This window comes from Calliopsis andreniformis, chromosome 12 (assembly GCF_051401765.1).
Source record: "Calliopsis andreniformis isolate RMS-2024a chromosome 12, iyCalAndr_principal, whole genome shotgun sequence".
NCBI lineage: Eukaryota > Metazoa > Arthropoda > Insecta > Hymenoptera > Andrenidae > Calliopsis > Calliopsis andreniformis.
In genome coordinates, this window is record NC_135073.1 from 10660952 (window position 1) to 10688910 (window position 27959).

General features: G+C 32.4%; 5 protein-coding genes across 14 annotated transcripts; 2 read left to right on the plus strand and 3 right to left on the minus strand.

The window, feature by feature from the left end:
- Window positions 1-83: 83 nt before the first annotated feature.
- On the minus strand, window positions 84-4008 carry Rt (Protein O-mannosyltransferase rt). Its single transcript, XM_076389548.1, has 8 exons — window positions 3857-4008; window positions 3486-3767; window positions 2919-3097; window positions 2513-2814; window positions 2190-2364; window positions 1029-2115; window positions 651-952; window positions 84-571 (listed from the first exon to the last, which is right to left on the minus strand). The coding sequence occupies exons 2-8, from the start codon at window positions 3603-3605 to the stop codon at window positions 385-387; spliced, it is 2352 nt and encodes a 783-aa protein (XP_076245663.1). The 5' UTR covers window positions 3606-3767; window positions 3857-4008; the 3' UTR covers window positions 84-384.
- On the plus strand, window positions 3858-6260 carry LOC143186111 (ATPase WRNIP1). 2 transcript variants are annotated; one of them, XM_076389550.1, is made up of 6 exons: window positions 3899-3915; window positions 4311-4489; window positions 4571-4759; window positions 4830-5640; window positions 5722-5943; window positions 6034-6260. In XM_076389550.1, exons 2-6 carry the CDS (start codon window positions 4364-4366, stop codon window positions 6141-6143), a joined length of 1458 nt encoding a protein of 485 aa, XP_076245665.1. In that variant the 5' UTR covers window positions 3899-3915; window positions 4311-4363; the 3' UTR covers window positions 6144-6260. The 2 variants fall into 2 exon arrangements, with proteins under 2 accessions (XP_076245664.1, XP_076245665.1); XM_076389549.1 differs by having other exon boundaries at window positions 3858-4489.
- Window positions 6255-11259, minus strand: LOC143186113 (methyltransferase-like 26). Of its 2 annotated transcripts, none has more exons than XM_076389553.1 (3): window positions 11081-11259; window positions 7187-7252; window positions 6255-7043 (listed from the first exon to the last, which is right to left on the minus strand). In XM_076389553.1, exons 2-3 carry the CDS (start codon window positions 7219-7221, stop codon window positions 6398-6400), a joined length of 681 nt encoding a protein of 226 aa, XP_076245668.1. In that variant the 5' UTR covers window positions 7222-7252; window positions 11081-11259; the 3' UTR covers window positions 6255-6397. The 2 variants fall into 2 exon arrangements, with proteins under 2 accessions (XP_076245668.1, XP_076245667.1); XM_076389552.1 differs by lacking the exon at window positions 11081-11259 and adding an exon at window positions 10028-10173.
- On the minus strand, window positions 7561-10166 carry LOC143186112 (dnaJ homolog subfamily C member 21). Its single transcript, XM_076389551.1, has 2 exons — window positions 10028-10166; window positions 7561-9462 (listed from the first exon to the last, which is right to left on the minus strand). The coding sequence occupies exon 2, from the start codon at window positions 9360-9362 to the stop codon at window positions 7788-7790; it is 1575 nt and encodes a 524-aa protein (XP_076245666.1). The 5' UTR covers window positions 9363-9462; window positions 10028-10166; the 3' UTR covers window positions 7561-7787.
- Rbcn-3b (WD repeat-containing protein Rbcn-3B) lies at window positions 10724-27205 on the plus strand. 8 transcript variants are annotated; one of them, XM_076389540.1, is made up of 26 exons: window positions 10724-10815; window positions 10967-11134; window positions 11722-11900; window positions 12258-12490; window positions 12577-12698; window positions 14536-14726; window positions 14797-14942; window positions 15196-15216; window positions 17673-17763; window positions 17842-18256; window positions 18402-18622; window positions 18733-18952; window positions 19046-19160; window positions 19279-19484; window positions 19565-19702; window positions 19815-19883; window positions 20552-20653; window positions 21431-21643; window positions 21715-21979; window positions 22045-22264; window positions 22331-22556; window positions 22633-22973; window positions 23061-23384; window positions 23493-23585; window positions 23655-23852; window positions 23915-27205. In XM_076389540.1, the coding sequence occupies exons 3-26, from the start codon at window positions 11736-11738 to the stop codon at window positions 24098-24100; spliced, it is 4521 nt and encodes a 1506-aa protein (XP_076245655.1). In that variant the 5' UTR covers window positions 10724-10815; window positions 10967-11134; window positions 11722-11735; the 3' UTR covers window positions 24101-27205. The 8 variants fall into 8 exon arrangements, with proteins under 8 accessions (XP_076245655.1, XP_076245654.1, XP_076245656.1 ...); XM_076389539.1 differs by lacking the exon at window positions 10967-11134 and having other exon boundaries at window positions 10727-10815; XM_076389541.1 differs by lacking the exon at window positions 10967-11134 and having other exon boundaries at window positions 10727-10815; window positions 22636-22973.
- The last annotated feature ends 754 nt before the right edge of the window (window positions 27206-27959 follow it).

A 27959-nucleotide genomic window follows, 5' to 3' on the forward strand; every position in this document is an offset into this window, starting at 1 on the left:
AATACACAAATATTTATTTTATTATCGATATATTTTTATTCAATAATATAAATTTTATATATTAACCTCATAAGTATCAGATTTTGTTCTAACTTTGCCTATAATATACATATATAAACGAATATAATAGTCAATAAAGATTTTATAAAATGTAAATCAGTCTATGCGATTAAGTACATACTTTTTACAGTATAAAAAGTAATAAAACTGTATCAGTTGTACTTGTATTTTTACTTGTGAGTTATATTATTAGTTTTTAAAATTTGTGCATTATAACATGAAAAGTACATATATTTTACAAACTCAACATGTTTGATATACTTTTCAGCACAAGTAATAATTTCATGAGTATTTTGCTTAAAAGAAATATTTCTAATTTATCTCTTATGTTTTATGAACAATGAAGTCCCATGTGTCTTTCCATCTCAATTTTAAAATATCCTTGGCACTTAAGTGTGTCGTTCCATAACTGAGCACAGTAAATTTCTTAAACGTATAAATAACAAAAATTAACCAAATGACAATACTACATCTTAATATGTGTAACAAAAAATTACTCTGGTATCGAATTCTGAAAGTTAAAAATAAGAAATTAATTTGAATGAGCCGAATTGTTCAGATAAATTATATGCAGCAATTCTTTTACATACCGAATTAAATAATATAGGTGTTCTAATGTCGCTGCTGTAAGCAATAATTTAAAAATGAACGCTGGTAAATAATGATGAAGGAAAAGAGTTCTTTCCACAAATGTAAAAGGCAAAAAGTGTAAAAAATATCCAGCTAGTAAGATGCTTCCAATGTTAGAAAATTTACTCCATTCTTCATGTGCAATATCGAAACACATTCGTCTTCGTCTTAACATATAAAATATTAGTAAAGACGAATATATTATTACACAAACTGTTCCAGTATACCAAATTACTATATTGCCTAGAAGATGCACTTGAGCCTGTGATGAAAAAAAAAGAAGCTTATGCAAAAAATAAAATCATATCACGCATGAATGTCATTGAGCTTTTACTTACATTGCTATCATTTGAAACCCAATATGCAATTCCCCTAGACATTAATGGCCAATCTAAAGGATCACTAGAATACATATGACTATTCTGTCCCTCTTGACCACTAAAGAACATTTTTAATTGTAACTCTACAAATTTCTCCCAAAAACTTAAAGTGGTAGCTTGCAATGGAATCATTTCAGCATTAATCAATTCCCTTTCCCTTTGCTTTTGATCTTTACTTTTGGTGTACCTATGTTCTTCAACATTCCATATAGAATCTGTTTGATCAACAAATTTGTCTGCCACAACTTCATGTTGATTAAAACCCCAATCTGGTAATTGCCTTCCACTAAATTTTAATGCATAATTTGAGCTTGCATGTATCAAACGCACTTGACTTTGAATCGCATGCCAAACGTCTCCAGTACTATCTCTGTTAGTAATTTCAACTCTCCAAAGATTTTGTGTAGGCATTGGTATGTTATAATCAATATAACATGAGACTTCTTGACTCTGGGGTGTCATTGGAGCTGCAACGTCGTGTGAATTGAGTGCTCTACTCGTAATTCCGTGTACCAGTTGTATTATATCTCCATGTCTTATTGGTTCGCTAGGTTTTGATACAACCAAATCATTTCTGTCTGGCCTTTTTACGATCCACCAGTTGTTGACATCTTTAAATGAGTAGCATGTAACTTGTTGTTGATGCGAACTGCCTCTACCATCCGGATATCTTAATGGGTACACATGATTATGACTATGAAGCCAGCAAGCTCTTCCATATGTATGTCTTAAAGTAATCTGTGATCCATGAGTAACTTCTAAAGGTTGACCTTTTGTAATACTAGCAAGACCACCATCCAAGCTGGCTTGAAAAGCACTTGTCATAACTGAATCATGTGGTCCAGCTTTAGACAGTATTGATAGATGTGCATAAAACACAGTCAAATAAATAGTACAAATAACACTTAATATTACAAAAATTCTTAATGCAAAATGAATACACAATTTTATGCTAGATAAAGTTTTTCTTGGTATCAGATTCCAATAATCATAAATTATTAATGATAGTGCAAGGATCAGTGAATATAGTCCAACATATTTTACACTGAAAAAAAAAAGTTCTGTTAACTTTAGCACAATAAAGGTTATTAAAATTGTACAATATCCTTTAAACTATACCATAATGCACATGTTAAATTTGCAATGCCCAAAGATAGCCATATCCACCAAGATAAAGTTGTTGGTTGATCCATAACTTTTCTAAATTTCATGATACATATCAATCCAAATAATGAAAACTGCATTAAAATACTTTCCATCAAAATAAATCTTGATTGTGTTAAGAGAGCATTATCTGAAATATTAGTAAATAATAAGTATTGATAAAACTGCACTGCAATAGAAGTATAATCAAAACCTGGGCAGTTCGAGCTTTATCTTTTCTTATCATAATCATGTACTTCAAATAAATTCCACCCAGTACTCAATTTAATATAAATTACCAAGTAAGAATAAAACTCCTGCTAGTGTAGCAGTCCATTGTTTTAGACCTAATTCTAAGATTAAGTGATAAGCTGTTGGAATTAAAAGACTGCCGCAAAACGCGGGCACTAATCTTAATGCGAATAAAGGGACAGCATCTGTGTATGGGCTTCCTATTCTATCAAACTTGAATTGCCCATCGAAGCCTGCTAAATATGCTACCGCGGAAATAAGTTGTTTTCCTAAAGGAGGATGTGAATCAAAAAAGAATGTTCTTTTCATATAATGACCCACGTATTTTCCATAATGCAATTCGTCGAATCTGAAACAATATTTAATCTTAAGTATATATAAAAAAACATTTTGAAAGTCTTCAATCAATTTAACCATTTTTTATAAGTTTCATTGATTTAAAGAACAACTTACACTATACTTCGCGGTTCTTCTAAGCGATACAAACGCGTAACGATTCCAGTTACTAACAGGATCACGGAAACTAAATCAATTTCTAAACTTATTTTAATTCGAGTTCGTGGCGTGGTATTCGTCGTTCGTTCTGTCGTTTTCGATGTTTCAATCGAATTCGAAATAATTTTTTCATCCTCCTATAAAAGAAACATCGATATAAAAAATACAGTGAAACTGAAAAATAAAAAAAATGAATACTAAATGATAAATTACTATATGTCGACTACTTCTTCAAATTTATGCTTCAAAATATCGAACTGCGATATTTACTCGCTATAATCTTGCAATTCGGTATAAGTACCAAGTTTATATAGAATAAATAGTATCTTCCTGGCATCAATTTACTATGGGATGCTAACTCACTTTTGTTACACCAAAGCCAAATGAAATTGAGGGAATAATACTCGAATGAATTATAACGAGAAAGAGAAGTAAATATAAAACAATGTAACCAGAAAAAGGTTTAAATAAAAGTTATAGATATATATAATGTATCTTAATATCGAATCTATACTAATTTCTCACCTGGTTCTGTTCAACACTTTTGACACAATTATCAGGAATATGCTCGTAATCAAACTTGGCGCTTTGCACTTGCGATTGCTTATTATCTTGCGTCTTTATTCGCCTGCGACGAACTTCCATCGCACGAATTTGCTGTTACCGGGTCGAATGTCGTAAATACGTACGTGATACTCAATTATTCCCAATTTCTTGACCGAAAAAAGCAGGAGAAACGTTGTCTAGCCACTACTTGGCGTCTAGCATTAACCCACGTCATCAAGTCAGCAATCGTTCGAACTGATGCTATGATTTTTGAAAAATTTCAGGCTTTAGTGAGAAAATGACAGTTCAATTTCATCGAAACTGTGCGAAAAATCAAAGGTGCTAAATACCACAGTAGAATGTCGAGGTCATTCGATATATAGAATTGATGAGTTAACATCGAGCTGAGGTTAATACGGTACATACATACGTACAACAGTATAATATAACGGTACCGCCGCCAAAAATCTCTCTCGACAATACAGTCTGCGCATCACGCAGTAATCTTATGCGATCACGTTGTTTAATAAAGAGATCGCTGTTAAACTATTTGGAAATTACGCAACTTTAAAAACTTATATGCATTCAGAATTCTATAATTTACAGTAATTGCTAATTTGGGGTATTCATTTTTCTTCACTTTTTAATGTGAATTTATTGTTTAGCATGATTATCTACACATGAGCGTTTGTTGTAGACTTAAAATGAATAATGATCAAATTTCCTGTCCTATTTGCTCCAAAGAATTTTCGTCCTCAGTTATAGAAGGTCATGTTAGTAAATGTTTATTCTTAAATGAATCAGAGAGTAGTGAATGTTCAACCTCTTTCAAGGATGGAAGTCCTGTTAGAAAGTTGATGAAATTGAATGATTCAAGAGCAAAGAAAAGTAATTTAGGAACGGTTAAGAAAAAAAGTAATGTAACTGAATCAGCTTCAACAGACACAGATTTTCAAAATCCACAAAATTCATCTAATGGCAATGTAATTATGTTTCCTCATTTTATTAAGTAAAAGATGATATTGTTAGGATGAATGTTAATTTTTAATGTCAATAATTTTTAGACAGATAAAGAAGTTAAAAAGTCATTTGGAAATGACCATGTACCTCTTGCCGAACGGATGAGACCTACAACACTTACAGGATATGTTGGGCAAACACATATTCTTGGACCATCTACAGTTCTCTTTAAACTACTGCATAAGTCTGAAATACCAAATATAATTTTATGGGGTCCACCTGGCTGTGGAAAGGTATTTACCAAATACAGCAATTTATGTCATGGTTTATATTATTTATAAATATAAATTTCTTCAATTTTAGACATCATTGGCAAATGTTATAGCTCACATATGCAAAAATAAATCAAATGGTAGAATGAGATATGTTAAGTTGTCTGCAGCAATGGCTGGCGTTAATGAAGTAAAAGAAGTGGTCAACATAGCTTCTAATGAATTAAAATTTAATAGACGCACAGTAGTATTTATGGATGAAATACATCGTTTCAATAAAGCTCAACAAGATGTATTTTTACCTCATGTTGAGTCTGGAACTATTACATTAATTGGTGCTACAACAGAGAATCCCTCTTTCAGTTTGAATTCTGCACTTTTAAGTCGTTGTCGAGTAATTGTTTTAGAGAAATTATCTATATCCAATCTACAATCTATATTAAATAAAGCTGTACTTTCATTAGAAGGAATAGTACATAAGTCAACTATAAATTTAAAAGACATTGATCCAATACCAAAGTTCATTATAGATGAAGCAACAATAGAATGGTTAGCAGGAACAAGTGATGGTGATGCTCGAATTGCATTAGGTGGTCTTGAAATGGCAGTTCAATGTAAAGTACCAAAACATGAAGAATTTTTACAAACTGGCCCAGTGACAATAACATTAGATGATATTAAAGAGAGCCTTAAAAAAACTCATATGTTATACGACAAGAAAGGGGAACAACACTATGATATGATTTCTGCTTTACATAAATCTGTCAGAGCAAGTGATGAAAATGCTTCTCTTTACTGGCTGACAAGAATGATCTTAGGCGGCGAAGATCCAGTTTATATTGCACGAAGATTAGTAAGAATGGCATGTGAAGATATTGGATTAGCAGATCCAAAAGCTCTTGGTAGTTATCATACTTTCATATAATATTGATTTCGTGTAGTATTTACATTAATTTAAATTATTAAATAAAAATCGTTTATAGGAATTGCTGTACATACAATGCATGGGTGTAAAATGATAGGAATGCCTGAATGTGATGTTCTTCTGGCTCAGTGTACAACATATTTGGCTAGAGCACCAAAGTCGAGACTAATGGAAGATGCACTTAGATCTGCTCAAAGAATAGTAGCTGAACATAAAGGTCCTCAGCCAGGAGTACCCTTACACTTAAGAAATGCTCCAACAAAACTTATGAAAAATCTTGGTAATCATTTTATATTGTCTGTTAATACATACTTAAAACATAAGTTTAATACCATACAATGCTTTATATAAATTTTACATTTTACTTTAGGATATGCTAAAGGCTACAATATGAAACACAGAGATGAATCTGGATTAAATTATTTACCAGAAGGATTAGAAAATGTAAACTTTTTTGGCTATGAAAATGACATGACATAGATATTTAAATTTGGATAAAAGTATACAAATGTTTATTACCATGTATGTATAATATGTATTCAGTGATAAATAGCACAAATCTATAAATGTATGTATGTATCATTTTTGTACTGTATGCAGAATAAAATATTTTATTATAAAATTAAAATATCTTAACAATACTACATATTTTTACGAATTCAGCAAAGTTGGATAGTCTAAAATTTCATTAATATTTTGCAGTTACATGTCAATTAGTTCGTCTCAAGACAGTTTTAATATTCTTTTACAATTTTTTTCCATATGATGGTTTTATTATTAGCAGGCATGTCGATAATTTCTATTAACTCAATACCGTTTTCCTCTGCCAATTTTTTCAAATCTTTAATGTCTCTGAGACCCCAACTTGGATCCTGTAGTTTCAGAGATTTGTTAAAATTAATATTACTTTCTGGTGTTATTTTTCCATCTATTGCATATGGTCCATACGTAAATAAGAAACCATCATTTTTCAATAGTTTTCCTGCATTTTTGAATAACCCAATAGAACATTCATATGGAGAAATATGCATCATATTTGCATTATATATATAATCAATACTGTTTTCTTTAAACATGCCATCATTCCAAGTATGAAAATCTGTAGTAATATCTATTCTTGAAGGATGTTTTATATTTGTAAATCCATTTGCATGTGCTTCAATACTTTCTAACAGTCTTAGCTCATATTCAGAAGGATAAAAATCAATATGTGGAAAATGAGGAGCAAAATGAGCTATATGTTGTCCAGAACCAGATGAAATCTCCAGAAACGTTTGACCTGGTCCACGTTGAATATATTTTCGCAGAACTGAAAGTATTGGATCCTTGTTGCGATCAGCTGCAGGATAAATAAGCTTTTTAGCAGCCATAATACTGGACCTTAAATTAGAGTTCAACATATTATTGATAGTATTTTATGTTGAAATCTGATCTGTTTACTTAAAATTATTTTATTTTTTGCATACTTATTAAAAGAAACATTTTAAGAGGACAAGAAAAAATAAAATATGTATGAAGCTTACCGATGACTAGCAGCACAATGGATAATTGTATTCATTTTTAATGGTCACATGGATATTGATTTCTACCTGAAAAATTTAAATATGAACTTTGCTATTATGATATGTATATGTTATAAGAAAACATTGATTCTATACAGACTAAATTTTCATATTATTCAAATTTTATTACAGTAGAAAATTCTATTATAAAACATAAAATCATTTAAATTTATTGAAATGATTCTTATAAAATTTTTTAATGCTACTTTACTTATCAAGTAAGTAATATAACTATAACTGTAGTATCTATTCAGTAACAACTACTTATTCATTTCTTTTCTTGAATATTTTAAATAAGGAATGGAGATGTAAAGTAAATGAGAAAAACACAATGATACACAATGATTTCCAAGCTATATTTATTAACCAAACATGGTTCACATTTTTTAATTAAATACAATGTATTAAGTTATACTTTGTATGATCCTTAATAAGTCTAATGATTTTTTTCACTGTTTCCTTTGCCTTTACTTTTCTCTTAATTTTTCTTATTTTTCGTTGCGCCTGGAATATATATATAATGATTAGTATTATATATATAATTATTATTATTATTATATCATTAGTACGTATAATGATTTGAATGTTCATTTAATTTATATCTAGGAAATACAGCATTACAGGCGTAACAATGAAGTAATTTGTTTTGCTTCTCTTTTATTCGTTGTTTTCTTGCTAAAAAGGTTTCTTTAACAATACTTTTATTATCTTCATCACTAGTCTGCTCTACTAATGGATCTTGAACATTCTTCTTTCGTTTTTTCTTTTTCTTTTGTTTTTTAGTTTCTGAAACTATTTCATCTTCTTGATCAGAAATAAGTTCATCTTCAGATGTTGAATAATCAACATTTTCAGTTTCTTTAGGTGGAACATAAAGAGCATCATCCATCTGGGGTCCTACAGCAAGCGTAGTTCCTTCTGGATAACATTTTTTATTTTTTACTTTTTCTGGAACATCAGAATCCTCATTATCTGATATTAATTCATCTTCTGATACTTCTTCTTTAGTATTCGTTTTACTCTCTGAATTATTTTGTACAGGATTTAACAAAAAATCTGGCATTTGTGAATCTGTTGCCAATTTTTTGCAGCTTTCTGAAGTTGATTGTGAACTGATATCATTCTTCATCATGGATGCTTTTATTGTGGCAACATTATCTTTATGTTTTTTGGAGTTCTCATGATTAGAAAATGCTTTATGCGTTTTAAATATTTTATTACAAGCTATGCAATAAAGAGGATTATCATCCACTGTATTCTCATTTTCCGAATCTCCAGTGGAAGACAAATTTTCACCAAATTCCTGAGCAAGATTGGCTTCAATGTTTTTTAGTTCAGCTTCTATATTTGAAAATTTGGACCATTCTGATACTTTATGTTCCTTCAATTCTCTCTGTCTTTCTAATAGCTGCTGTTTTTTTCGCTCTTGTGTTTTCTTCAGATTTTCTTTAGCACGTTCTGCAAGTTTTTCTGCATGAGCTTGTACGCGCTTGTCTCTCTTACGCACAAAAGCAACCAAGTTTCTTACTTGATCGTTTCTTTCTCTTTTAGCTTTATCTCTAACCTTCTTATTTTCTTTCTCAATAAGCCGTGCAACTCGTCTATTGGGAGCATCTTTTACACTATAAGGATCCAACCAGGAAAATGATCTCTTTGTGCTATAACTTTGCCAATAGGCATAAAAATTATGAACAACATCTTCATACGAACTTTGGGAATCTCCAAATCCTGGAACTTCTTCATCTGAATCTGCTTCCTTTGCATACTCCGCATCCTCAGCTACCAATTTTTCAAAAACATTACGATAAACAGTGTAAAATCCTTTTTCATCATCACCATATCCTTTGAAGCAAGTAGTTGAGAAATATCGAAACAGATCAATAGAATCATCTTTGTAGTTTTCACCAATGCCACCTTTTAATATAGCTGTACGATGATCATCATACCAAGCACGTTCATGAGGATCACTTAATACTTCCCAAGCTTGTTGAACAAGCTGAAACTGTTCCTTTGCTTCTTCTGTATTCTCTAAATTTTTGTCAGGATGCCATTTTAATGCCAACTTTCTATAAGCTTTTTTTAAGTCATCATCAGAAGCATTTCTTGCTACTCCTAGTACTTCGTAATAACATTTCATTATTCATCCACGTTAGAAAAGATTGGAATATTACTGTTTATCCACAATATTAAAAATCAAAGTATAATCTCATACAACAGAAATTACTATAAGTCATATGCTAAAAAAATTAATATATATTTTTCAGTAAATAGAAAAGTTCACATTATATTGATGGTTTATAGCACACATATTGTATGTTCATCTTTTGTGAAATTTACCAGATATTGCATGTCTGGCATCTAACTTATATTATTAACTAAATACCTTATGTTATAGTTGTATTACATATATAAGATAATAAATATAGAACAAAGATATTTATTTAATTATGAAACATTATTGGATCTCTGAAACATATAATATGTATATCATAAACCATTGATATACATATATTAATGCTCATTTATTAATCTACAAAGATTATACAATGAATCAAGCTAATTTAAAATTTCTGTGAATTATCAATGAAAATTATTTTTTAATGTAACCTTATGTTGTCCAGTAAATACTTAAAAATTTAACTGTCAACATTATTAGGTAATAAGGGTAATGAAACAAATGATATTCTCTGATCTCGATGTTCGAAACGTAAATACAGTCTTAATGGATTAAAAACATTTTATAAATTCAAAGTGCGCATAACTTATAGTCTATTTATATCAATAAATCAAAAAATATCTTACCAACTATAGTTTAATAATAATTATATGATTATTCAGTGAAATCACAATTGTTAACAATTCTTAAAGCTAAAGATACTACAATTATAACAATTCTACCAGATCATTCAAGTGTAAGAACTTCACAAAATTGAGTTTCGAATTTCAGGTTAGGTTTACAGAATCACCAATACAGAATATCAGTGAAGTTAGCTTTACTTCACTACACTTGTCATATTTCCCTCGAGACTTATGACCTACATTTCAAAATTAAAAAGATGACGTTTGTATATTTATATTCTTAAGCAAAATTCTGATTTAATTTCGACAACGTCATTTCATCTTACATTCACTTTAAGTAATGAAAAAGATCGTTTTATTACTGCATTGTGAAAAGAGAACTTCACTGTATCTGAAAGTTAGCATACTTTTTTTTAGAAGTTCTCGTTAAATGTCAATCCGAAGGGACAAGCGCGCCACGCACGTGATCCTCCTATCAGCAATAATGTTAACCTAATAATCTAGCTGAGTGCTTTCATTCAAAATTATTCGGTTTACATGGTCCGTACGTTTGAACGAAATCAAATGAAATTGAGCGCACGTTACAGCTGCTACGTCACTTAACGTCGAGAATTAGGTTCTTACTAGGGACCTTTTGACGTGGAACAGCTGATTGTACGCGTTATTCGACTGACTATTCTCAACATCAAGATGGCCGCGGTCGTGAGAGTGCAGTAAGGGTTGTACGATTTTTGGCATATATCGCCAGTTACGACGTTTGGAGCCGTTGTCATCAACATTCAGTATTTTCGGTAAATATTTCTGCATCTTTCTCACGTAGAACACGCGTCGAACCGCGAGGGAGGTCGCACGGAAGCCGCGATAAAAGTCAAAACCCCGCACAGATTGTCAGTGACATCTCGTGAATGTGATGTAGCAGACGCCTCTAATTGCTTTTAATAGGTTTTCCTCGAGACCCTTAATGTAACCCGCGTTGTTGCGATGGACTTTGTGATAGACACTTGTCAAGCCCTTTTCGCTACAGACGAAGGATCAATTTGCTATCTACGAAAATACCTGCTGTTAATATCGATGTAACGCCGATTATCCTTCGGTTACTCTCATAACAAGGTTTTGTCATTCACTTTATTACGGGTTTATTTTCGTTGCATTGTCACTTAACGGTCTGCCTCGTGTTCTATCGCTTGTAAATTAACGTTATCTTGTGTATCGCGAGAAATGAGTAAAGTCATGAGCACGTTTTTTCTTTCGACCGTTGTATAGAGACATGTGCTTAGCCTATGTATCGTGTCCTTGTGTCGTCAAAACAAACAGTTTTAAAACTAATCGTGTTATGTGAATTTGTGAGAACAATGTTATGGTCACAGTATGAATTGTAAATAATTACTTTTTGTTCTAAAACGTGACTAAATGAATATTATATAATGAGAACAGTGATTAGGTATAGAAACATTTTTGTTTCATAAATTATTAAAATTTCATGGTGTTGAAATATTTCTGTCAGTGTTAATACTTTTATACGTAATATTATACATTTGACAACCATCTGTGTTAACAGTGATTATCCACTTTGACGTGATTACGGATTTTATGTAATTTTATGTTAGGCTTATCCGTTAGTATTATAAGATAAATAAACTAATGTAAATGTTTTAGGTATAATGTGTAATTAACAAGGCTTCTGAAATAAATTGTAGGTTAAATTTTAAAAATGACAGCGGGTACCAGCCTGGTAGTACCCATAGTTCTATGGGGTCGTATAGCCCCAACACATTGCATTTCTTGTATCTATTTATCTCGCGATCAAAAAACTTTAGTAACAGGATGTTACGATGGTCAGATATGTTTATGGCAAGTGGATCCTGAAACGCTGAAGGTAACTATAATATACTACCATTATTAACAATGAAGAAATCAGCACAAACAATTTCCAAACATAGAAATTTCAAAAACAAAGTTTTTGTTCTTTCGTACAGACAGTATATCTTATTTTCTTTCTTGAAAATTTCTTTTGAAATATGTAATGTGTTTATTCATTTTTTATTTATGTAAGGTATGTAAAACATGCGATATAAAATATATGTATCTGTATAAATATCTGTAGTCTCTTGAGAAGTAATGAGTATTTCTTCAAAATAGTTTAAATCTTGGTTGTTCTGGTGGATTCAAGTAGTAGTTGTATAAAAGTACAGTATTGATATATTTTAAATAAAAACGACTGTTGTATATCAAGATGACCCCAAGATGTTTACTTGTTGGCCACACTGCTCCAATATTGTGCCTAAGTCGAGCAAGCGTTATTATGGAACAGAATTATATTGTTAGCAGCAGCGAAAGTGGAGAAATGTGTACTTGGGATCTGGTTGATGGAAAATGTAGAGAAGCTGTAAAGCTTAGCAGTGTGCACACACAAATGTTGCCTTATGTCTCTGCTGGTGGAGAAGATGTTAGACTCTTCTGTTCTGGGTATATAAATATTACATAGTATTTATTTTTAAAGTTAATCTACGAATACTTTTAAGTATTAAGAATATTTTGTTTTACAATTTTAGGTACTACCCTGAAGTTTTAGTAATGGACCCCTTTAGTCTGGAAGTTTTGTTCACCTTAAGTTCACGTGTCAATCCTGACTGGATTAGCGCTCTGCACGTTTTGCGGCCGGCCAAACGGAAAGGTCGGTTCTACGTGCATACAAGTTAGTTACACTCCATCACATCTACGCTTCTTACCATAAACTGCTACCTTTTTCTCTCTCTCTCTCTCTCTCTCTCTCTCTCTCTCTCTCTCTCTCTCTCTCTCTCTCTCTCTCTCTCTCTCTCTCTTTGTCTTATCTCTACCAATTTATATTGTGCAAACACATATTCCTATGTATAAGAAAGTTTTGCTATAGTTAATCTATTTATATGAGATTTAATTGACACTTATTTGCACAATATATTTGGTATTTCCTAGCCTTTCTTAAGTATTATCTGCTCAGTGGGGTTTTCCTCAAGTATTAAAATTAGCAAAATGTGAAAATTTGGGCACTGTTAATTGCAAACTCAGAGTATTTAGAAATTTTTTGCAAAATTGATTTTTGGTAAAATAATTAACAAGAATTGAAATCTATGTATGTACATATTGCGTATTTTGTGAGGTTTTGAATTTTCTATCACCTTGTACTCAAGCAATTAACGTAAAAAGCTTTGTGCTTCAGGTATATAAAGAACACCTGTCTATGTTCTTTTATAGATGGTATTATTTGGTAAATTATCCAACAGTAGTACTAACAATGTATATTATACTTTAGTATTTTAATGATAATTTATACATTACTGAAATCTTAATAAAAATTACATTGTTGCAGCATGTTTATGAATGACATGTGGATACACATCAGTGCTGTTGCACTAATAATCAAGATATCATTTCTTTCATATCTTCTTTCCCTCTATTTCTCTTTTAAATTTCACTGTTTCAAAAAATATAGTTAAATGAGCAGACACGGTTAACGTTTCAAGAATCTTTCCTTTCATGCTAATCTTATTCTCTCAATTTCCTTTCCACATGACCTCATCATTAGAGCATACATTGCATTTACCTGCATTCATTGATCATATACACAACATTTTTATATGATAAACTACACCTATCGTAAGTATATATTATTTTATATCTGTAATGCATAACTGTAATCAATATTTGAATGCAATGAATGCAAATTTTAATCATTTTTATGATTTTAAAAATAGTATTTGATAATCAGTTCAATAATTTTTCGTGTCATAATAGTGTGTTTCATGCAGTAACTTTTACAGAAATGTAAATGAATTTTTTTGTAATTCTGTCTGTTACATCTTAAATATAAAACCAAACATGGGACATAAGTTTGTTATTCATTATTTGACTACGTTATATATTTGAGATTATTAGAGAAATTCGTTTCTTGCTTAAAATATAAATCAAAATACAATGTTATTATTTAACAAAAAATCACGTAAATGGTAATATAAAATGTGTAATTGCATGTATTTTAATTGATCAAGAGTTTTCACAGTATTTTCAGAATAGATATGATGTATAGTTGTAGTATATACATGTATATAAATCTTAAGCATGTTGATATTGTAATCAGGGTATCCTTAAAATTTAGTATAAAATTGTATGAGTTTAGAATCATATTAACAATTTCTTTATGTACTGTACATTTGAAAAATCAAAAGTTGAATGCTAGATATTAAAGATACCTTATGCATGTCTTAAATAGTCTTGAATCAAATTTCTATCTCAAATCTTATTATGCATGAAATTACAATACTTTTGTTATGTGGGTTTATTTGGGAAATATTCTTTTCTTCTATTATCTCAGCATATTTATTTTACTATGCTAAAATTCTATTTTATAATTTTTTAAAGAAGTTATAACATTTGTAAGGCATTGTTGAGCCTTACTAAAAATTCTTTTGCTTAAAATGCTATGACACCTTCTTAGATGTAGTTAACGCGCAACAGGCGCTTCCATTCATTTAAAGACGACGTTGTGCTGGCCTTAACAACAACTGGCACAGTCAAGGTGTGGACTCTTCTGGGGCATGAAAATCGTAACAGCGAGCCTCTTTACGAACATGAAAGCAAACAGATAAAGTGCCTGAATGCACTTGCAATGACCTGCTGTCCATACAATCAGAGAACTGTACTGATTGTTTGTTCGAAAGATTGGCAGGTATAGTTATATATTTTTGTGCTAAGCATATTTATTACATGAGCTTTTACTGATACATTGTTTACATTAGATATACGATGCTGGTGACTTCTCAGTACTATGTTCAATATCTGCCCCTCGTGGTGAACGATGGATGTCCGGAGATTTTTTAGCTGCAGACAGAGTCATTTTATGGAGTGATGAAGGTCATGGTTACCTCTATAAATTACCAGCTAAGTACGTTTTTATATGGAATTATAACTTTTTCTTATTACCTTATTTATGGATTTTGAGTATTTTATATAATAGAACTTTTATGAAATGGCTAAATTTCATTGTTTCATTACATAATAGAAAAGCTCATAAATAATTCATACCATCAAAAATTTATAAACCAAAACATTTGCAATTATATTACACAATATGTATGTTTTAATAACTTGATCAAAATACAACTTTCTTTAATAGATAATTTATTTGTTGGTTGTAGGGTTCTGGTACATCTTGAAAGGTAGACTTCTCAGAATTTAGTATTGTAAATAATTTTGGGCATAACATTTAACATTTTTTTTTAGAAAAGATACTATTTAATAGAATAGTATGACGCAGTTTTATAGCATGGCAAAAAAGTCTAATATGCCATTACTGATGCTAATAAGTATTGTAATTAACAAATTTAAAAATAAGGATATGAGAATTCTTTAATTAATACTAAACAATTTACAAGTATATAAAAAGTATATACATTTTCTTATATTAGATGCATTAAAACATTTCAAAAATTAAATGCATTAAAACATTTCAAAAATATATCAGTTAATGAAATAATTTTGTAATTTACAATATTTTTTTCAATATATTTCATTTTCAAACATAGTTCAATTCATTTCAGTCAGAAGCATCAACCTCGAAATTCAGCAAAAGCTTTCATTTTAAGATTGAATGCTATTTTGTAGAGGCACTTGCTGGCAATGCACACATTTGTTATCCTTTGTCATTATATTTCGTTACTTCATTTGCCATAAAACATACACATTTAATTATTAAATTTAAAATACAAATTCTGATCTGTTCACTTTACACAGAAACTAGATACATTCTAACATAGTTCGAATATTCCAGAAATATGCTACATTATGGATAGTATATAAAATGTTTCTATAGGAAGTCATTTCTTCATTTGTAACATTTGTATTTCACTTGTAATATTACATACTAATAGAATACCCTTTATGTAATGGATGAATGAACTCGATTGAAATCTGTAAGGTTCCTCAATAGATAGGAAAAGTATATTGAAGATACGATTGCATTAAAATGAAGTAGCTTTTTGAATTCACATGCTACAAACATCACATTTAACACTACGATTTGTCTTTATGGTGATGTGTCTTTTTCATATAATACATATCTACTGCATTCTACGATGGAACTGGTCTTCTTCTAGCAAGCTGAAGGGCAAGGCTCTCAGCAGGTAACCCTGCATTATCTTTATTACACACTTTTCTTCTTGTGTTCTTCACAGTAATTTCTCTATTTCTCTGTCTGTGTTCGTTGTATTCGTTTTATAAAAAATATATTATTCTTCTGTTCAATTAGTTTTACATCATTAATTTCTTCTGTTCTCATTGAATGTGGTACTTCAGGTACATATATTCATGTGTGTGTACAAATGAGGGGTAAATACTATGGAATGGGAAGTAAATATTTTTGTTTATACCTATCTATTATCCAAGCTTTAGATTATATACTGTACAAATAACTTAAAAAACATTTATGCTTCAAAAATCAACATTGCAATTCAATTTCAGTTTATTGAGTGTTTATTACGAACAAATATGAATAACATAACTTATAACTTCACAGGAATTCTAATACTAAACTGTATATTTGATTTAATTTATTGGAGAACAAAATTTCTCAAAAATATATGTGTGTAGTTGGTAATTTAGCAGAGTTAAAATTGTAGTATTTTTGTAATGTTACATGTAGCATTAATAGTTGCTGAAGAGTATAATTTTCAGCAATAAATATGTTTCGTTTTATACGCATGCAAAGTTAAGTTTTATATTTAAGTATGTTATATTCTAAATAATTTGATTTACGTAATAACAGTGTAATTTTAAAACTATAATGGGTTATTCAATTTTCATTTACACATTGTTTGTTTGTTTGTTTATTTAGAAATGTTTCGTTTACATTTGCAGAAATAATTATAATATTAGAATATACAATAATATACAACACCATAAATTGAGGATGTTATAAACAGGTACACTAAGTCTTTCTGCATTTCACGTTTCATATCTCCATATTCCATTTAATTCATGGTGCTTTCATGTATCACTAATTCACACATTATTCTGTCATACATCAGATCAATACAAATCCTGTGAATAGAAAATGATAGTGTTATGCCAGCTTATATAGTTATAGTAGCCTATGCTATGTGTAGTTATCTGTACTAATGGGTTCTTATAATTATAAGAAAATTTTCCTCATGAAGTAATTTCTTTTTTCCTTATTTAACACAAATTATTATAAAGTTGAATAATTGTATAAATTGATTTGCGCAATGCTTCATTGCTTACTTGTATATTTCTCATTTCAAAAATAATAGATTAAGCTATGAATGTTTATACACCTGGAACTTATTTTACAGAGTGGATCTGAACTATATAAAAAAAGAATTGTCTAAATAAAGTCATGTAAAAATTGATTTACAAGTTATAAAGTGGCAAGTTGCAACTTGTAAATCAATTTTTACACAACTCTCTTTACAGTTTAGATCTACTGTGTAAAATAAGTCTCAGGTGTATAGCTTATAAAAAAGAAATTATTTGTGGACTATATTATATTATAACATATAAATTTATTATGAATTGCTGTCCATAAATAATATCATCACAGTGAAAAAATTTTAAATATCTGAGTAACAAAGTATCGTTATTTGTTTTGATTATGTAGTAGCGTTGCAGACAATAAAAATTTTCATACTGCAAGTGCCGAATATGATCAACCTTACTTGTACTGCACTCTGACACAGCCTGGAGACAAAGTACGTTACTAGTACTATTTGCAATAAATTAGAAAAATTCAAATGACCAGATATTACATAGTTGTATTTTTGCTTTAGCTTCTATCATGCCCACCAGCAATGCGATTAGTCACAGTTCAGCGACAAAATAAAATGTTGAAATATTTGTTACGTGGCGACAGCGAAGGTGTTGTTCATCTCTGGACAGTGCCAGAAGTAACAACTCAACAATTAGCTCAAATCTGTCAAAACGATCGTGCAGTTCCTCTCTCATTACCACCAACAGTAAAAACCAGTCTTGCATCCGCTTGGGCAGAAATGAAACCACCGCCAGTTGGAATATTAGATCAGTTAGACAGTGGCGACGGACACGGCATAAAATTGACAGCAAGTATATATCTGCCACAACAAAGTCGTCTAGTTGTTGGTCGTGAGGATGGCAGTATTATCATTGTTCCTGCAACACAAACGGTCATGCTTCAGTTACTTCACGGCAATCATCAACAGTATGATGGTACAACAAATTTTCTTTCATATTTGTTCTATCAGTATAATTCTTTGTGTTCTCTAGTACTTTACATATATTGATATTAAATTCTTATAGTAACAAATTTACACAATCATACTTCTTGTTCTTTATTTCACTATGTGGTTTATAGATTGGCCTCCACACCAAGTACTGTTGGGTCACTCTGGTCGAGTGAACTGTCTTTTGTACCCCCATGGAGCGGCACCTCGTTATGACCGAGTACATCTTGTCTCTGGTTCTGTCGATTTCGCTGTATGTTTATGGGACCTTTATGCTGGCACACTAATTCATAGGTTTTGTGTCCACGCGGGTGAAATTACACAGTTGATGGTTCCACCTGATAACTGCAGTGTATGTTATTATATTACATATTATAGTATACTAGTTTCGTTAATAGTTCTAATGAGTACCTAATATTCTTAACCATGTAGCTTTACGTTTTTATATAATTGTAATTTCAGCCCAGAATACAAAAGTGCGTTTGCAGTGTCGCATCAGATCATAGCGTTACTTTATTATCGTTAGCAGAAAGAAAATGCGTAGTACTTGCTTCTCGACATCTGTTTCCAGTTGTTACAATAAAGTGGAGGCCATTAGATGATTTTATGATAGTTGGATGTTCGGATGGAGCTGTATATGTATGGCAAATGGAAACTGGTCATTTAGATCGCGTATTACACGGTATACTAAATGCGGCATCCTCAAATTTCATCTTGTCGTTCCATTATCTAATATGTTTTTCAACTTTTAAGATTCCAATTGAAATTTTCGCAGGCATTATTGCAGAGGAGGTACTCTACGCTTGTGATGAAAATACTATGGCTATGGCTGGTGGATCAGCCGCTGGTGGCGAGCTAGGCTTAGCTAACCCTGCTGTGCATTTCTTTAGGTAAATGAAATCTTGCAACGTAGATGGTGAGAATCTTGTGTGAATTTTAAGGAGAAGTTTCTGGAAAAGAGCTCTTTTACTATCCTATAGCATTTATGTTTCATTTTTCTTTCTTTAGAGGCTTAAGGCATAGGAATCTGTCTGCTATAAGACACGCAACACAAAGAGGATTACATCAGCTCCAACAACTTCACGGTGGACAGGGACCTGATCATGGAAGTCAAATAAAAGCGAAAGGGACACCTTTAATGATTCAGGGCTTCAGGAGTAATCCCAAAGATCCAGAAAGTCACATTTTATTTTTTGACATAGAAGCATTAATAGGTATCAACTCTTGGTACTTTTTTTATTGAGAGATATTAATTATGGATAATGTAAACACATTTCTTTTCTGTTTTATACAGTACAATTACTTAGCGATGAATACGGATCAATGTCGCCAGGTTCATTGGAGGCGCAAGGTTTAATTTCAGCTTCTGAGTATCAGAAGGTTGCAGCACTTACACAGTCTGCTAGTCCAGATGCTCATAAAAAAATTGCAGGTGAAAATTCATTTTAGTACCGTCTTAATTACAAACCTTAATATTGTTCTTATAAACCTAGACTGTATACATATATTAATGAAAAACTTTGCACTAAAATGCCACTTTATAGACTTTTTCGGTCGTGTCAAGGATAAGGCAGGCGACGTTGAACGAATTTTAAAGGAAAAGGATCGTCATGGTACCATGTTTTGTTATTGTTTCATTGTTATTAGCAAATTGTAGTTTGTGGCTGGTTTTGTTTCTGTATAGTTTCTAGAGTAGAGGTTTGATAGGATCTCATCCAAGATTATTAGTTCTTTTACATGTTGTTTCGTGCACAAATTGCTGAACATACTATTAATCCATATATAAACATTCTCCTTATATGATTGCATGTACACAAATGTAGGCAAAGTTGCGTATATTTTTGAACAACACTATATTGTTCTGAGTCTCTTTTGATGATCGAAACGCTTTTGTTTCATACAACAGCTCAGTTTGAATAGTATTTTCATATACTTGTTTCATCCGAATCTTCAACGCGTGTGTTAAAACTCTTGATCGATGAAAAATTGCGGTTGTGTTCATTGATTAAATATATTTAAATAAGCAGCCTTGAATAGCAAAATGGTGCTTTACATTCTTCATTTATTTAATGCTTGGTAGCGTTTCTTTTATATGGAATACATGTGTTCACGCATATAACGCAAGTATGTCTCCTTTTTGGGGATATTTACCTCACGTAATACCCATTGCAGACTTCGTAGTGCCTTTAATCCACACTTCAGCTGTAGTTGTTATGTAGAAGATTCGTGTCAAGAATGTGCTCGTTTAATTACATCGTCTAAAGCCAATTTCTTTCTGTAGGTATATTGGCTAAAATGAAGGAGGGTGCTGAGAACGTACACACTAAGATTCAGGCCAAAGTGGAAAGCGTTGGCCTCAAGCCGTCGACTCTCGACGGCAAAGGTTAGCCATGATTTAAAAAAGATGGCAAAGTTCTATTGTTCAAATGACTTCGCATGATTTTTTTTTGTTAGTTTAGATTTGACATGTTGCTTCTCAATTTACTTTTTTTTATACAAAACGCATTTATTCCTTGTTTCAATGATCACAATGTAAGTCATTAAGGGTTCCACTAACTTTCATTTTGATGCACCTTCACAGTTGTTTACAGCTTAAACATCTGTTGATTTTGACACAGAATTACTAATTTCAGGAATAAAATATTGCTTAGCATTATTAAATAAGTAAATTAAAATGTTAAAAATTCTTAAACATGAAAAATTTGTAAGAAGCCATTCGACAATACCGATTTTTTGTTTTATTTCTTTATTTTATTACACTTCTCTTATATTTATGTATAAACTTTGTTTTATACTTTTGTCATTCTCTTTATAAGCATATCAATGCATATTGTTATAAAACTTTTCATACCACGCAATAAATTTTCAGTATTAACGCTGTGATAACCGGCTGTATGTAATTTCCGCCAGTGGTCAGCTGTTTCCAGTTTTGATACTTACATAACTACATTTCATCATCACCAGTCGTCATAATATTAAAACAAACATTCTATTATTTGAATATTTTTAACGTGTTTAGTTTAAGAAAAAAGTTTCTATCAAAACGTATGAAAAGTTTGAAACTTTAAAATTTGTGTTATTCTTCACTTTTCCGACTCAATTTTTATAGATTTAAAGTTTTCCAATTCACAATTATTAACAGTTTTCTAATCTTTCACAGGTGATAATTGGAATAATAATGAAGTAGCAAAGAATAATCTAAAACGAAACGGAGCGTTTAATGAACCGAATGCGACTATGGAAGTTGCTCAACTTATTTTGAGCTTACTGCATGCATGGGGATTGGACCCTGATTTGGACCGCGTTTGCGAAGGGAAGCTAGGTTTATTGAGACCTATGGTCCCAGTTTCATTTGGTGTTCTGTCTAAAGGAGGTGAAAACAGAAACTATTGAAACCCAGAACACTCATGCCTTTCGTTATTACATCAATGCTGTTTATTACAGGCTATATGTCATTATTGTTACCAACGTGGCAGACACAATTAGAGCCAGTTGGAGAACCCACGACACAACTTGAACAGCGTTTACCAGTTGAATTAGTTAGACAGGAAAGGCTTACCAGGGCGTTCACAGCAAGGGCACATTGGGAACTATCCACCACATTGACCAGCAATCATTTATTGGCAGTAGTCGCTCTAGCGAACACTTTAATGTCAATGAACAATGCGACTTTTGTACCTGAACAAGAACGAAATCGTAAATTGCATAGGTCAGTACTTGTTGTATAGAACAACCCCGAGTATAGGATAGATTTCATTAATCCATTTTATATAGGCCTGGTAATAGATCGGCAGTTAATTGGAATAAAGCAGAGGAAGAAAACGAAGAAATTTATACGGTACAGCAGGCGCAGATTAAACAGGGTTGGTCCCTTTTAGCGACGCTACATTGTGTACTTCTCCCCGACAAAGTAGTTACGCAGGGCGGTGCAAAGACATTCAAAAGGCCTCAAGTTGAAATGATGGCGCGAAGATGGCAGCATCAATGTCTTGAGGTAAATTATTTTAAAACAGCATGCGACAGACACATAATAATACCATGCGAAACTACAAAATTGCAGATTCGTGAAGCAGCTCAGGCTTTGCTCCTTGCTGAATTAGGTAGAATGGGTCCAAAGGGGAGGAAAGCACTTGTGGATAGTTGGTCGCAGTATCTGCCAACATATAGTACTCAGGAGCCTATTGCGCCGCAAGTACAGAACCAAAGCCCTCCAGCTTCCGGCAGTCCAGTTCCTCCATCCGAATCGCATCAAGATGAAGAAGACGAGGAAGAAGAATTGGCAGAAGGTAACTAATACGTAGAGTTGCGTTCATAATTTCAGTATTGAAAATAAAATGTATGTGTTAACCATACACATCTCAGCAGAAACGAATGTAGCTAGGAAACCATCGAGCGTGGCGGAGTTAAAGCGAAAGCAGACAACAGCAGTTGTATTACTGGGCGTGATAGGAGCTGAATTCGGACAGGATGTCGCTACAACGAATCAGAAGAGAGATAACGAGCAAAGGCGAAAGAGTTCGATCGTGGAAGGTTTCGGAATAGGTAATAACAATCTTGCTAGACGTACTAGCATGGCGCTGACGCACCTCTTGCATGCGCCACATTCTCCAAAACTGCCCTTACATACTCCACTACGAAGAGCAGCAATCGATCTCATTGGTAGAGGTTTCACTGTTTGGGAACCATACCTAGACGTTTCAAAAGTAAGTAACAAAATTTAAGATTGAACGAAGAAAGAAACATCGCTAATGAAATAGACAATTATTAATCTTACATTACCACAATATCAGGTATTATTGGGATTACTGGAAATGTGTTGTGATGCTGATAAATTAGTACCAAGCATGACTTACGGTCTTCCGCTTACACCCCAAGCTGACACGTGTCGCACAGCCCGTCATGCCTTAACTTTAATAGCTACTGCCAGACCTGCGGCATTCATTACCACGATGGCTCGAGAAGTGGCTCGATACAACACGCTGCAACAAAATGCGCAAACATTAAATGTAAATATGGGTGCAAGTGTTCTGGCCAGGGCGAAACCAGAGATACTTAGAATTGTTGAACAGCTGATTGATAAAATGCAGAGCGAAATGAGTGACCTTTTAGTTGAGGTATAAATATCATCTCTATTAGTAGTCTCTATAGTATAGAGTCTGCAGTATAGTATATTGAAGATTGAAACAATATCAATTGTTTGCGTCCACTTTTACTATTTACAGGTCATGGATATCATTTTACATTGTCTCGACCCGGGTCATCTCAAAACTAAACAACTGAACGATGTGTTCCCAGCAGCAACTAGGTTTAATCAAGTGAGTTAACTGAAAGCTATTACCATAGTTGAATTTAATATCATAAATGTGTAACCTATTTCGTTTTAGGTAAGCCACTGTCCAGCGACGCGCAGGATAGCAGTAGGCAGTCGCAGTGGTCAATTAGCCTTGTATGAATTGCGTGCAAATGTTAAATGTCAGACAGTACCTGCGCATGCAGCTTCTGTAACAGCTCTAGCATTTTCACCTGAGGGCAAGTTTCTGGTTAGCTACTCCTGTACGGAAAACAAGTTGTGTTTCTGGCAGGTAAGAAATACATCACTTTATTTCATATAATATTACGCATCATATTTCTCAAATATTTCCAGCAAACAAGCAGCGGTATGTTCGGCCTAGGAAACTCTCAGACACGATGCGTTAAATCGTACAGCACTGCGCCCATTAACGATGTAGCACGGCTAAATCCTATGCGATTAGCTCGACTGATATGGATAAACAATCGAACGGTTACGTTAATGCTTGCCGACGGATCTGAAACACGTTTCAACGTATAAAATCGTGAATGATCTCGCCCTCCTTATTTCAGTGCTGAATAAGAATAGAACGAAGTATGAAAAAACGGATAGTACAGTAAGCGGGATCAATCTACGAGTAGGAACTTTGAAATTGTAAGCGAAAAGGAATAGCCGAAAGTGTTGTCGTGAATGTTTGGTGCGCTTATTGGTACCTAATATAGTGCTAGTGCTAACTAATCGGATATCGTATCGTACGGAGTATGGCCGAGTGACGGAATTTCATCGTTCCACGACGCAGGATATGACGATGTAGTTATCGAGTATGGTACGAAATATTTGTTCCTTCTTTCAATCTATCTTCTTCTGTTTCATTTCTGTAATTTAAATTTCATTTCTTGGTTGCGCACGAATACGCTTGATAATTTGCGTTGTTGTTGTAGCACCAGAGATAGTTCGAATGCCGTCACGCTTTAAGAAAAGTATTCTTTTTATCTAGTAATTTAATTGCACAATCATTTGATTATTAGTTATATAGTCACGAAGATAAATATTATTTTAATTAGGATCTCGCGAGAGTCTAGGTCGAATTAAAGAAACATACAAAACGCTTTCGTACTGACGTTGCATGTATAGTGTATTTCTACATAAATGTTTCAAGAAATGATCGCTAAACGATGGGATGTACAAGGAAATACACTCCTTCTCGTTATTTGTATTATATAAAATAGTGTTAGATCTAAATTTATTAATACTCTGTGTTTTCAAAGGTAAGACGACACGTTATGAAAGTACTGCAAAAAAAGTTACTTTTAAAGTCTGTTAAATTTTTTTTATATTTCTATTAGTATTGCTATATACTGCTACGGAACCAAAGATGCAACATTTCACTTAAAGTACAATGAGGTCTTGCGACAACTGAAATAAATCTTCCTTTTGATGCTATTGACGTAAAAAATCATGAAAGTATGTTTTCCTCATATTACTAGTAATTTAACGATCATTTCGTTTTACATTTATTTAGAGACACCCTATATACCATAAAACTTGTTGAACATTTCTACATAAAAGAATTTGTGTGCCGTATTATATATTATGCAATGTTATACCACCGCGTGTGCTATTTAGGACACGTTTACGTATTCCTGAAACCCCAATGTAATAGTTAACAAGGTTACCATTAAGGAACCTCGCGTTGAAAGTACATACATGTGTAAATATACATACCAAAAAGGGAAAAAAGAAATAGACAAAAATGAATCGTCGTCCAAGAATTTGTACATACATAATACGAATGACGAACCCATAGGTCAATGTAACAATTTGTATGAATCGTCTTTACGTTTTGTCTGTTTATGTATAGTTGAACGGTTCAAATGAATTCCTGTTTTACGAACTTTATACACGTTATTTGTCGCGTAATTTGTATCATTTAGCGAAGTTAAATGTCGCGGTCTTATAGAGAGAACTGTATACATCAAGATCTGAACGGCTACTCGCATGTTTTAGTACTTATAACTGGAAACGAAGCGAGATCAATGGTAAGATCAATGATAAATTCTTGGTATAGACAAAGAAATGTGTAATTCGTGGGACGGTCATCCAAGATAAAAGCAGTGGCACTCTGTAGAGTTACCTTACGATTTTTATAAAATATTCCATGCGTAAAACGATTATATAGTAATATTTATTTCATTGTTCTAGAATCAAAAGTGCGAGGGATTGAATCGTAATCTGTGTATAGCCGATCGAACGTGAAAGTGTATTTTCTCTATTAATTTGTTCCCTCCCTCTAATTAAGGTACTTCTCCGATCCTAAACGAACGCGGACAACGCGCTGGAGAATATAGTTGATATTAAGTTCGTTTAGTGTAATTTATTGTCATTATCGCCTCTTACGAGTTTACCGCAATGTTCTATATGTAAGCACGACAAACGCGTATGCAGTTTTGTGTGTACGTTTTGGAGTAGGAAATATGACGACTTTATCGTCCGCATTCTTATAGACATTGTGACAAGCATAATGAGGTATGCAGTGGTGTGTATGCCATCGCCACGTTGCAGTTTTGTTAAATCTCTCATGAATCGCACAAAATTACTAGTGAATCTTCCAAAAAAGAGAATACCGTATCTTCAAATCCAATTAGAAGTCATGTAAGAACAGGAAATTTACTACGATTGAGGTGTACAATATTCAAGTTACTTATTGACTTATAATTTGGGTCTATAAGAAAATTCAAGTCAAATTTATATTTGAATATTGCGCAGTCCTTCCGTCAGACGTGATGAGGAAAATCCAGCAAATCCAGCAAATCCAGCATGAATGCCAAAATAATATTTATCATCAATACTTGGTGATGTTTATCGAATCCATTCGCTAATGTTATTATTCCAGATAAAATCTTATCTTTTCTTTCTATTAAGAACTATTAAAGTCTAAAGTTAAGCTCTTTTTAAGATTACTTTAAGTAAGGATGATACAATTTATCACTGAAGAGGAAGATATAAGGGAAGACTAGATAATACTTAATAGATAAATTGGTCATTTTGTCAATTTTGAATGTTCCTATGACCTTATTTCATCTTTACAAAGAGTAGAATATGATATTACAGTTTGCCCACCTTGTCTAAAATTCTATAATAATCAATTAATGATATAATTATCATTATTCTATAATAATCAATTATGTCATTAATTTATTTTTAGGCTCTCCGAAAGTTTAAATTCACTCTATGCAAAAGAAAACATTCTAATTGTAGCATCCTACTGTTAGTTACATCTTGCATGTTACGCAGATCTGATTCTGTTTAACTTTAGAAAGCTTAATTTAACGAATGGATCGAAAACAGAACCGAATATTATTGATAACGAAACGTAAGTAATATTAAGTGTTGCGATTGTCGTGAGAAAAAAAGGAATGTTTAGTAGTACCGCAGGCATTTGTCACGCAGGCGTGTCTACGATCGGTACAGAAGTGAAATACTCGTAAACACCGAAAGAAAAAAAACTCGTCGACTGTATTATAAAAAAAAAGTACGAGATGATAAAGACCCTCCCCCCTCAACATAGTAACCCGTCGCGGGGCAAATTTCATTTCTCCGCATTACTTGTATCTTGTACATAAAACCGAACTATGCCTAATTGTATCTATGTAATTATTTATGTGTACATTATATACTTTATCGTGCGTTACCAGTCCTGCCGCGAACTGCTCTTTGGAAGCGAGGTACATAGCTTTTTCTATACTCTGTTACCACGATTACAGTATGTATGAAATACAAACGCTGTAATGTGTAAAGGAGGTCAAATATACGAGGCTTCTCCTGTGGACAGGACTGGGCTAAAACGAAATTCGATCGAGAAAATAATCAACGAAAGGAACTTCTTTCTTATGGATCATTCTCTCGATTCGATGAGAATAGTGATGGATAATCTATATCTCTGCCTTTGAAGTGTATTGTGAATTGATCTTTGGAAAACGTCGAATCGTTCTTACTCTATCATCTTTAACGTCACTTCAACTATTCAGGTGTCGATGAATACGGTAAATGTAACTTTGGAGTAAACATTGTTATAAAAATTGACTGTGAATATGATATAAAGCGAAATTCTATGTATTTAATTCGCAACGAAACGGAGAAATTACTCTTCATCGCTTGAAGTCTTAAAATCTTGTATTCTTCTTCGGCTGTTCCTTGACTTTCCGGTATCTTCGTGTTCTCCATCGTTCAAATAATTAAGATTCCATCACTAATATGGTGACGTTTAACGCAACAGAGAAGTATACCGCACGTGTTGTTAATCGTTATGCAATAATTGAATGTATTTAAATGTATCCAATGTGAAACGCGTTGCGTTGAAAAATCCGATAATATATATACATATTATATATATTATATA